This window comes from Phaenicophaeus curvirostris, chromosome 12 (genome assembly GCF_032191515.1).
Source record: "Phaenicophaeus curvirostris isolate KB17595 chromosome 12, BPBGC_Pcur_1.0, whole genome shotgun sequence".
NCBI lineage: Eukaryota > Metazoa > Chordata > Aves > Cuculiformes > Cuculidae > Phaenicophaeus > Phaenicophaeus curvirostris.
In genome coordinates this window covers 955149-967176 of record NC_091403.1, presented here as the reverse complement: position 1 = coordinate 967176, position 12028 = coordinate 955149, and the positions used below count along the sequence as shown (strand labels likewise).

The 12028-nt window shown below is 38.7% G+C and overlaps 1 protein-coding gene across 1 annotated transcript in view; it reads left to right on the top strand.

Annotated features, from left to right (window-relative positions):
* THSD4 (thrombospondin type 1 domain containing 4) overlaps positions 1-12028 on the top strand; it is a 204589-nt gene that overhangs the window by 156101 nt on the left and 36460 nt on the right. The window contains exon 8 of the mRNA XM_069866943.1: positions 4048-4252. Coding sequence (XP_069723044.1) covers positions 4048-4252 — 205 coding nt within the window. The remainder of the gene's footprint in view (positions 1-4047; positions 4253-12028) is intronic.

The following is a 12028-nucleotide window of genomic DNA, read 5'->3' as shown; positions in this document are numbered from 1 at the left end:
GGTTAATGATGTTGATTATACTGCAACTCACAACTGTGGCTTTCCTACCTAATAATACAATGCAGCTAAAGCAACAGAAGCAAGTTATTATGTTGATTATTTATGCCACTCTACCTCATAGACTGCAGTTTTTAGTGGAATCATGTAGTTCTGGGATTGTAACATCTGTTTTCAGTTTCAAGGATCAGCACTTCATGTTTTCAGATGCCTGGCACCAGCTCCATTCTATTGTATACATAGTCTTAAATCCCTATTAAGTCCACCACTGAATATTTCATCCAGATTGTCCCTTGTTTCTCTCAAAGGTTTTTATTTAAATTAATTTTGGCATGCAGTTGGCTGTAGTTCTTGAACAGCGCCTTTCATGGTAACGTACAACTTAAAGGAGTTTCTTGCACTACTTTACATCTTCTGTATTGCTCGCTGGTTTTGCATAGGGTGCAAGCCAGAAGTACCTCTTCTAAGAAACACTTTGGGAGGAAATGTTTTAAGGGACAGATGGTTTCTAGACCTCCTCTTGTTGATAGCGTAGGAAGAGCTTGCAGTAGTCCTGTTCAAAATCCTTTTAGTGGGCAGAATGCTTTTTCCTTTGTCTTCTCATTCATCTCATATTCACAATCCTAGTATTTCTGCATTCGTATTAGAAATGTTCCATGTGATATGGCTCAAAAAGTGATTCCTGCCTGTGAATTCCTTAAATGCGTTATCACATGATGAAAAACAACTGTGAATTCTTCATCCACCAGGGGTGCCTTTCACAGTTGTGAGAGTTTACTGGGCTGTTCAGTTGAGTGTTAATGTATTGGTGCCCACTTTACACGGCAACCTTCCAGAGTTATACAGGAGACTGAGATCTCAGACCTATCTGCTTATCTAGCAAAACTTCTGATCATTACATCTGTTGACATAGTTAAGAGTTTTTCATTTTTCCACAGCAAATATTGGAAAGAACACTGACAATAAATTCCAATTTGAATCACTTCTTTCCTTAACATATTCTTTTCTTGCAGATGTATCACGGTGCATTAGACAGTGCGATAAGGGGATTTATTTTTGGTGTGTATATATGTGCTTAAATGTAATGAATGCCATGTCCTGAGAGAAGTTAGAAGTTGGTTTATATTTTTATATGAATGTGTGTTAGCCAGGTAGCGACATGGTACTTCTTGAATTTATAGTTATAGCAGGAAAAAGAAAGAAAAAAGAAAAAGTGCTGAATTATTGGTTCAGTACAGTTATATGGCTTCTCCAGTTTTTATTAACTTGAGTGAATTCTGTTTACCAGCCTAGTTCTACACGGATGACTACCATTCCAAATTTCTGCACAACTTCAAGCAGCTATTTAAGAGCAGAGAGAAAACGGAATCAGATTGCCAGAAAGGTGTTGCTTTCATCCTCCCCAAATTACTCTGGACCAAGGCCCAGGACGTCCTAAGTATTGAGTCCTGGAGCAGTAACGTGTCTGATCCAATATGTCATGACTGTCGGTGTGAGAAATCTCTGCTTTATACAGTTAGAAAGGGAGGTTCCCGTGGAACACAGGCTTGCTGGATCTGGAAATGTTAGAGAGTAAATGGCAAATTTTATGTGACTGCCTAAACCATTTGAAGTGAAGGTTAGAGTTTCCCAGAATGTATTAGCTACAACTGGCCTCTTCTGCTCAGCCCTACGCAATATTCATCTTTAAAGCACATCATTTCCATGGAGGCCTCAGTAGCTGCTCAGTAAAGGTTTTTAGTTTTTCCTTGTAAAATTGTAATTTGTTGTTAAACACCTGCTGTGTGGTGTGTAAAATGCGCAGATGAGTGCACTCTGCATAATAGACCTGCATTTATTTATCTTACTATTCATTGTGTTTATCTTGGTTGTCTTGTGTTATTGATTTATTGTCTTTATCTTATTTATATACTTGTGGTTCTGTTGCTCTTTCCTCATTGTCAGCTGCTGGTTTCAGATTATTAGGTCCTTGTCTCCTGTAATTCATTCTTTGGATCTTTCTCAGTCTGTTCTGTGAAAGAACATTTAAACATTACAGGCACTTTTTGTGGCACAGGCTGCTTTTACCCTCCATGGGATGGATTCCAAATAGTACAGCCAACCAACGTTTGTCAGTCTGCGTTTGACTGAGAGTGACATGTGAGCTTAAACCAGCTTTGATATTTACTCCCCAAGGAGGAATCCCATTTGTACTGATTGGATGCATTTCTGCTGTGAAAAGTAGTTCTGTTCAAACTGACCCACAGTAGCTCTGTGTTACGGTCTCAGTGAATAAAACACACTTTTCTCTATTCTCACTTACTTGCTAAGAGGAAAAAAAAAAAAAAGATTAACCTATGTGAGACTCAGTAGCAATGGAGGACACCATTAAAGATTGATGCTAGGAATTCATACTGACTAATACCTCAGACGTGAAGGGATTCCTTTCACAAAGCAGCTCACTGGCAGTGGAGATTTCCTGAAAGTCACGGTATAACATAGGCTGATGCTAAGTACCAGGACATTTCTATCCAAAAAATATATGGTAGAGAAAGTGTAAATAGGCTCTGCAAAATATCCTTCAAGGAGGACCAGGACAGAGATGAATCAGTCATTGGGCACAGCTGTATTAAATTTAGATCACTCATGTTTTTCGGAGTGTTTTAGCAGGTCTGGAATCATATTGTGTGATTTTTGTTTTACTGATGCTTGTGATTCCTCTGTAGCAATAAAATGCATTTTGAGGTAAAACACAAAAATTGAATTCGTACATGATTTTATTATTTCCACCAAGCAATGCAAATGTAAGATATAAAACCAAGTGCTTCTATTTGAATCCAAAATCTCTTTGAATTCAAACACCAATCCGCTTCTACCAAATGTGATAGGATGGAACAGATTTATAGTTAGGTTATCCCACCACAAAGACAGTGTGCTCAGGAATCTTCCTCTTTCTCTTGATTCGCGACTACAAACAGGTTTCCTTGTCAAGCTCCATGTAATCCTGGCAGTGATAAGTTAGATGGTTTTATCTGTGTTTCTTGGATAGTCATAAGAAAGATGTTGGGTGTTAAATATTTATATTGGAACTAAGAAGACTCTGGCTTGCAGTTTAGAACATTTTTCACAGCAAGGGCCAAGCGTTAATATTGGGAATAGGAAAGAAATACAGTGATGCCAAGGCTCAAGACACTCCCTGTGTTGTAAGTTGTGGTCTCAAAAAATGCTTTTTCTTTGTCTTCTTACTTGGATGTTTTCTTCCTGGGAAGTCCGTGTAACAGCCGTCTTGCAAGAATTTTGCAAGAATTTGCAATTTTTTTTTGACAATTTGAAATAATAGAACAATACTCTGTCATTTATTTTTAACATTTTCCATCAAATTACTACATTTCATAAGTAAGTGATAGGCTTCTGTTCTACTGGCTCCAGTAGTGTTTCCTTCTTATCTGAACGATTACTTGTTTTACATAATTTTAAATTATTTGGGGTTTCTTTTTTTTAAACTATCCTGTCCAAGTTGGGGTTACTGAGTGGGCTGGAGGATTTCTACTCATCGAACAGGAGGATCACTTCTGTAACTGTCCAGACACAGTATAAAGACTTTTTTTAGAGAACTCATCTGGTGAGACTCAGTGCTCAGTTTTAGAGGAAATGTGGATAAAATGTTACATATAAAGTAGTTCTGCTTTTGTAAAAAGTCCATTTTGGATCATAACAAACTCATAGTTCTTCACCTCTTTTCTGACTAGCTGTGTTGCTTAAAGATAGTTTTCTTTCAGCCGAGGAGCAATGAATGAATGAGATGAATTAGTGTTGTTTAGTGTGTTCTTGCATTTTTGCTGAAGGGCTGTAAAAACCCATTGGCTAACTTGGAATCCCCAGGTCTGTGAACCCTCTGTGTTTTATTGCTTCTTTGCGTACAGAAGAAAAAGGGAAGAAATTGCTGAAATGCTAGTTCACAAAATCTTTTCAAGACTGAACGTGCTGCGAGAAGTTGTACTGTCCTCAGTTGTTCTGTCCAACGTCTGCAGTTGTAAGATCTTGGAAAAGAAATCTGATTTTATTTTGCAGAGCATCGGCTGTGATGACTACCTGGGTTCAGACAAAGTGATTGACAAGTGTGGAATATGTGGAGGGGACAACACTGCTTGCAAGGTTGTGTCTGGAGTTTTCAAACACACGCTAACAAATCTCGGCTACCACAAGATAGTGGAAATTCCTGAAGGAGCTACTAAAATCAACATTACCGAGATGTCAAAGAGCAACAACTACTTGGGTAAGTTGCATCTGGTTGAATAAAGCGTTCTCTGTGCACTAGTGTAACTGGTCATGCCAGGAAAGGCCTTCAAACAGCGTGAAATAGGTGTCAGGAACTGCGGTGATTACGCTTCCCACATCGTTAACCTTCTCTGAGTGGTCAAGAATCCAGCCAAGCGGCATGCTTATTTATGTAAAGTGTATCAAGGTTGCTTGAGGAGAAAAGAGAATCTTCTGATGGCCTAAAAATTTCAGTTCTTTTAAAGTGAAAGTGTATCAAAATTGTATTGACATAAAGTGATATTGAGGTGGCATCTACGGACCGCAAGCTCATTTATTCAGCTGTTTATTCTGAAGCAGGTCCTTCAAAACTATAGAGGCTGCTGGAATATTTCTGCTAACGTCATGGCATCTTGTGGTATATTTCTAGATCTGTCTGGTGTGCTGCAAATTAGAGATGATGTGGAATTTCTGCAGATCGTCTGTGGCGTGTGCATTTGTGAACTGTGTAACGTCTTGTGTTCCCAGCTTACAGAGCCCTTAGTTTGCCTGCATTTGTGCTTCTGTTTTGGAGCCAGTTCTGAGTGGACTGGAGAGAGGAGGCAGTTAGGATCTGTAAAATCTGTCCCTCACTCTTTAATTTCTCTTCACCTGTCAGTCCATCCTTAGATCTGTCTTAAAAATTACCACGGCAAATAGTAAAAATGGGGCCACGCAAGGCGTTTCTCGCTAGCTTGGTATGATTATTGCTAGAACTGTCTAGCTGTACTGGAAGATTGAAATCCTGCTACTCTTGTTTGCTGCTTTATATCAATTCCGACTGGTAAGCACCTCAACTACTGCTGAAGTAAAAGAGAGTGAGGTACTCATTAATGAATTACTTCTCTCCTCTTCTCTGCTTTCTTCTTGATTCCTGCTGGAGCTGTAACTGGTTCTACAGAAACATTTTCATGTAATTGGGGTTTTATTATGGGGAACAGTCTGACCTGTAATGTGAATCCTGTTGTTTTCCTATGACTCTTGGAAAATGAAGAAATATTATCAGCTACCCACAGTCCAAGAAAACCAAATGTTCTGGACCTCTGTAGGGTCATCTTATCAATTCTAATTTGTCCCAGTTTCATCCAGATGTACTTTTGATACATTCATATACCCTAGCATTCATTTTTTCATGTGAACAGGTTGTATAGTGTCCATCAATGTTAACTTGTTAGACGATGAAATAAAACAGTAATTCTACCTAAAGAGCTTCCAGAGATACTTACACATTCAGTAGAAAATGGCTGGGAGCGCAGCTTACTTGGCAGGATGGTGAAAGTATCCACATTACTAATATATAAAATCATGGAGCTGAAGGTAATTTTTCTGTCAGGTTTACATGCCAGCATCTGAAAACAGCTGGCAGAAGAATTCCCATAACTATATGTTAAAATGTCCTGAGCCACTTGAAACATTTTTGGGGTGGGCAGGACAGAAAATAGTAACATTTTTTGCTTAAAAATAGCCAGGCTATTGGCATGTATGGGAAAGTGGCGAAGTTTTTCTTTCCCATGCTACTCCGTATCTCCTTATCCCCTGAGCTCTTGGTTTATGTTATCATCTTTTTTTTTTCCCTCTTTTTTTATCCATCTCAGATGTTTCATTTTAGAGCTGCTGGTATGGATTTAGTCTGCTAAATTTGCCAGCTCCCTCCCCTGTTAGGAATTCTTGAGGCTGTAGTTCCAACGAGTAGGACTCCAACCTCTCTGCTTACACCTTTACATGATAAATGTGGTTTATTGGATCAGGTGAGTTGCACCGGGACAGGAGTGAACATGTTCTGACAGATCAGAAAACTGAAACTAGAGAAAAATTTATCAGGCAATTCACTGGACAAGTGAAATGGTAATAGGGAAGTTGCTTTTTGGCATATTGGTGGTCACAGATTTCTCACTGATAAAACAGCGTTCAAAATATAAACATCCACATTTTTATAGAGCACACAACAGTATCAGAGCTCGGAAGCTTGAAAACTCAGATCTGGTATTTACTGTTTTCTCTGTTTTTATGGTAATAAACAGAAGTCTTGAACTTTATAAATAATAGTAAAACAAACTTAAGCTAATCCTTATGCTGCAGCACCAACAGGAAGAGCAACCCAGCAGAACACTCCTAAAGCCATGAAAAGGATTTCTCTTACGATCTCATACAGTGCTACCTGAAATCCTTGCAGGTTATGTCAGTGTTTTACCTTTGGAGTTCACCCTGTGACTGCGGGTAATGTATGTGTAGATCAGTTACAAGGGAAAATACAGACTGCCACAAGTTTGCTTCTGGTGCAGAAGGGCTAACATCTAATAAAAGACAGCGTATTAAGGCAGATAGAAATGTTCAATAGCTAACTTCCTAACACTTCTTGCCCAAAGTTTGTTACTAAGATGCCTGGTTCTTCATTCACACACCCCTACAGTTCCATATCCTTTAGATTATTGTCCTTAAAATACTTCCAAATTGATTTTCTGCAGGGAGAGTTTCTTTTACTAAGTAAGTGTTCATCTTACTGTAGCCAACATGTATTACTTGGCTAGTGTGTTCGCTTGCTAAAACCCTTGAAGTTGTTAAGACTTTGGATGAAATTCAACCCTGGTGTTAATGAATTCAACTCCACCGAATTCAAGTTGCACAAGAGCCTTACCTAGTCTAATGACCTGTAGTTGAACCAGAATGTATCTAGGACAATATTCTTTGCTGACCATATATTTTTTCAATGCTGGTGTTGCTTAAATAATTACATTTTAGAGTTTCTGGCAAGACTGCCTTATTATAGTAAATTCCAAGGTGACCTTTTCCCTCTGGCTTTATTACACAGTAATACCTGACACTCTATAGTGGTCTGTAAGGTTCCAGGCACACTGTGTAAACATACGAAAGAAATGCTTTCTCAAAAGCCACTTTATTCTTTTTTTTTATATATTAAGTGGCAGATCTTATAAAAAAGGCAGAACATCTTACTCATCTGGGTGATGGGAGGAACTCTTTCCCCTGGCCTCAGGAAAGTGGCTTTTTGGCTCATTTCTGCTCGTTGATGACAGTGGTTATGGCCAGTTTTGTAACTCAGAGAGATCATGTTTTCATTTCCTATGTTTCCTAGTTCTGTCACTATTTGACAGAAGTGTTGTTATATTTTTTTTTGCCATTTGTTTGTAAGCAATGTTCCTATGAAAGCAGCTATCGCTGCAGCAGCACCCCTGCTATTGCTTTGATGATCTGCCCTGCAAATATATCATCTGAACAACAGCCAGCAGCAATGAGTCCCACTGAGGTGCTCTTTTCATAAGTTCTGTATTAAAGGAATGTTTTTTCCGTCTCTTGAAATATGGAAAGGTTGTTTTGAAAGGAAGGGAAAGGGATGAAGAGAAGTATGCAAAATAGTGAGAGCAAAGTCAGAAAGGCTGGTTGTTCAGTTTGCCTTGTAAAGCACCCAGCAGCCTGCTTGCTTATATAACTTTGCAAACTTCTTGGCTTGTAAACCTTTGAAGAATTGACTCTGCAAGGTTTTCAGTATTTCCTGCCTCATCAGACCCCAAAATCTTTAATTTCAGCCTTTCTGACACTGTTTTGATTATATTTCCATTTCTAGTTATGGACAGAACCAAGGAACTTCAACACAAAATTTGAAAGAAAATGCATTAAGGAATGAAAGAGATGGGCTGTACACAGTTTTATTAGTTTGAAGCTGATTAATGTGAACTTCTTAGATCCTAAAGCTTTAGATTATTTTTGTCTTCTAATAGATGAGAAAAACCATCAAGTCATTTACGTGAAAATACTCATTTGACCATCGGCTTTGGTGCGCAGTGTGTGGAATGTCAACACACGGTTTGTTCAAAGCTCCTTAAAAAATAGAAGCTTTTCTGAAAGTTTTGTGTTAAACTGAGCATCTTACAGTGCATTCGTGTCATGGCACTGACCAGCATCCAGGAAAAGAGATTCTTCTCTTGCTAATGCAGCCGACTTCCTGCTTCCACTCTGCTTTTCTTTCCAAGGTGGCCAACCAAGGATCATTTTGGAAATGCCTTGTACTCTTTGGAAGTCATTAGCCTTGTGAGTTGATTGAAGGCCCTCATTTGTGTTGTCTTGCTTGGTGGTCTTTTACCTGGTATAAGCTCTACTTTGACTTAAGGTTCTTCTTTCTTAAAGTTGTGATCAGGGTGTAGTGATCTTACCTCGCTGGTCATGGGTCTGATACTTTTCTCCTGGTCTTGCAACTTTTAATTCAAAACGAACTTTGTACTCTGACTTCACTGTGTGTAAAGAACAACCAGTGTCAGTCCAAATTCATGAACTATCCAGAGGCAATTTCCCAAATCACATGAAGACACATTTCTTCTTTTTCTTGCCAAGAGGAAAGGTTGTTACTCACTTAACTAGTAGTTTGAATGCTACACAGCGAAATTTAAGAAAAAAATGGTTGAGAACCTGGTTTCAATTGTCGTAGATATTTCTGTACAGCATTCTTTGATTCCCTAATCTTATTTTATTCTGAGCAAAATTCTCTTTTGGATAGCAAAAAACCTTTCTTTGTTCCTTAAGCATCCCTTGATCTAGGCATAGAGAAAGTGTTCTTACATCTTTGTCCGATTCTGTTAAAGAAACATATTTTTATCTTTTTTTTCCCCTGTTGCTTCTCTTATTTCCCTTTGAACTTCTCAGTTTCAACATTTTTGTTTCTTACCCTTTTAAAAATCTCTTTTAGTAAAGTAATCACCCAGTAGAAATTCTGCATGATTAGTGGCTTCATGGTTGGATCCAATAAAGAGATTTCATCTGCAGAGAATATTTTTATATTGCAGCATTAAATTCCAAAAGAAGTCCAAGTCTTTTCTAATACACAATATGTATGGAGATTTAAAACTTGATTTATAGACTGTGTGATTAAGTTAGTCAAGGGAGATTAAACTTTATCCTTTATTTCTTAACTTGCCCAGTGTCTTTGTTTCCTATTGAATATTACTTCAAACATGTTGTGTCAGAAAAATTTTGGTGCTTAGAAGGCTTATAGACCCAATCTTCGTTTCATATTTGCACCCGTGGCAGCAGAAGTTACCGCATGGTCACAGCTCCATTTGTTTTATATACTTGCGTCTCATCAAACTGCTGTAATTCTGAAAATTTGGTTAGTTTGGCTGAGAGTTCTGGGTCAGGTGAATGTCTGCTGTGAGATTATGAACTTGGTTTTTTGTGGGCAACCTAGGAGAGGTTACCAGCCCACAGTGCTGATGCAGATACGACTTTGGGACCCTGAGACAGAAAAACTGAATACCTGTTGACCACTGGTAACCACAGAATGCTAAAAGGGATTATTTTATTGGCAAAAAGAGGCCCCATCATTTGTCTTGTAAATTGCTTATAAGGACTTAAAGCAATGATGTGTTAGTGTGTAATGTGTCTGCAAATGCTCAGTCAGGCTGCACAACACAGATTCCTTCAGTAAGTGGAATTAGTTTACTGTTGAATTTCTGTCATAACCCTTCATCATTCTCTTTTAGGTTTGTATTCCAGAGGACTGATTTTTCTTTAAATGTCTGGCAGAGCTAGAAGAGGTTGTTACGTACCCAGAGTGATAATCCTTTCTGATTTTTTAGTTGCTCTTACCAAAGAGTTCTTTCCTTCCCTGAGCCTAATTAATGCAGGGGAAAGTCAAACCATGGGGGTGGGTGTACACTGTAAACAGACAGTACCTTTCTTCTGTTGTCTTCTGCTAATAAAAAAAACCCCAAAAACCTGAGAAGCATGATGCAGCCTTAAATTTGTGTTAATAGATTCTGACTTTCCAACATCATCATTTTCTGTTGCATTTTCAGCTAGGTGGACTTTTGAAAACATCTCCGATGTGTCAGTTGAAAAAAGCATGTAATCTTAAGAATTTAGCGGTTTTGTCAGCCTACAATGAGAAATTAATTTTTTCTGTAACCCTTGTCTTAATAACACATCACAGTTCATTCCTAAAGCCTGCCCCTCTCTAGCTCAAAACAATTCTTCATGGACTGCTTTGAAACTGTTCGTAGAGTCCTACTGAGCAATAGGCCTAGTTCATTGTTAGCTGCCAGCAGTTAGCTCTGTTAGAGGGGAGGGAGAAAATGCGAAGTCTGTCTGTTCTTTAGAAGCAAAGGCTCACTGGTTTGTGAATGAAACGGAGAGTTCCTTCCCTGTGCCTCTTGGTGTTGGCTCAGTTCTGAGCAGTTGTGCAGAAGAAACTACAGAACTTTGCTCCGTTCTGTTAGTTTGTGAAGAAGCATCATGCACTTTGTAATTCAGTACGTTGCCCCGAACCTTACAGATAGTTTGAAAAGGCAAACATGGGAAATTCTGTTAATGCGTCCAGATAAACCCTGAATTGCCTTGTGCTGCTGGTGGCCCTCTGGGTGCTTCTTTATAGCGAACCGTGTGGTGGTTGGTGTGGCAGGAGAGGTCCGTGCCGGGACCCCAGGGTGATGCCCAGTGACCATACAACACACACGAGTGTTTTCACAACCTATTTAGGACAGTGCAGCTTGCATCTTTGTTCTTGTTGCTTTTGTTTGTCTTGAGCTAACAGACTGTGAAATGAGCACACTAACAAGTAGAACACAATGTTATTGTAAAAATAAAACCAGACAATTATTTCAGAGAGTCAAACACTTCAGAAAACAGCAATGTGACTTTCTGCGTGCACCTTGGAGGATGAATGTTATTTTCTGTTTATTGAGAATCAGGTGAGTGTGATGCCTTAGGATGTTTGATTCTCCATCCTGCCAGAATCGTGTTCCTGAGTGAGATTTTGTTGGCTAAACTTGAAAGTTAAACTGAGAAACAAAGCAAATAAAAAATCTTAACATGCACTGTTCTCTGTTGCTTTTCAGTTTAGAATGCGTGCTATGTCTCTAGCATCTCCATCTCCACTGCCTACACTTTTGAAGCAAGGGTGAAATCAAATGGAATAGTTTAGTTCTCACCTTGGAATGACTCTAAAGATTCAGGAGGAAGAAAAAGGGAATATGGAATGGGGTGTAAGCATCTGTGTTTTAGTTCAATATCACCCCTAATGCAGATGAAGCAGGAGCCATTCGACACTTTTCTGGAAGTGAATTGATGAAGATTTTTTTTTTGGTCTGATAGCTTCATCACTTCTTTTAAGCAGGAAACAGTAGTAATATGGTCGGGATTCCTATGATGTCCAACCAAAATCAGGCATCTTGGAACCCAGCTTGGCTTCAGAATTAGTTAGCTTCATCTCCATTGCCCTTAATTCTACAGGTGCTGATGAGTACTCTCCAAAGAAGCTGGAGACCCTCAGCTCCTCCTTATATTAAAGAGTTAATAATTATCTGTTTGATTATAAGGTAAGAATCTTAAACTGAGAGCAGTGCATATTAAAGCAGAGGAATACAATGGTAGAGCAGATATAACATTACTGGGCAATGATGTCTAGAATTGTCTTTAGTATTGCCTCAGTACATTTTGTGTAAACATCTGAGGATCCACATCTTCCTGGTGAATTCAGAACCATTAGTCGTGGGCTAATGCTGCTTTCTTTTTACTTGGTTGAATTGTTCCATTTTCACTTACTATCTTGACATTGCCATCATGTCTTAGAATCAGAGTGAATTAACAAGACTGAAGAGTAAGCACTGACTGCATCATCCGTTCATCTGCAAGCCATCTCTTGCTCCTTCATTCTGGTATACCTACATCCTAAAATTGGTACAGTACTGTAAACATAGAGTCAAATTCCTGTTGGATTAAGAATTTATCAATAATTGATAACTGTTAGGCA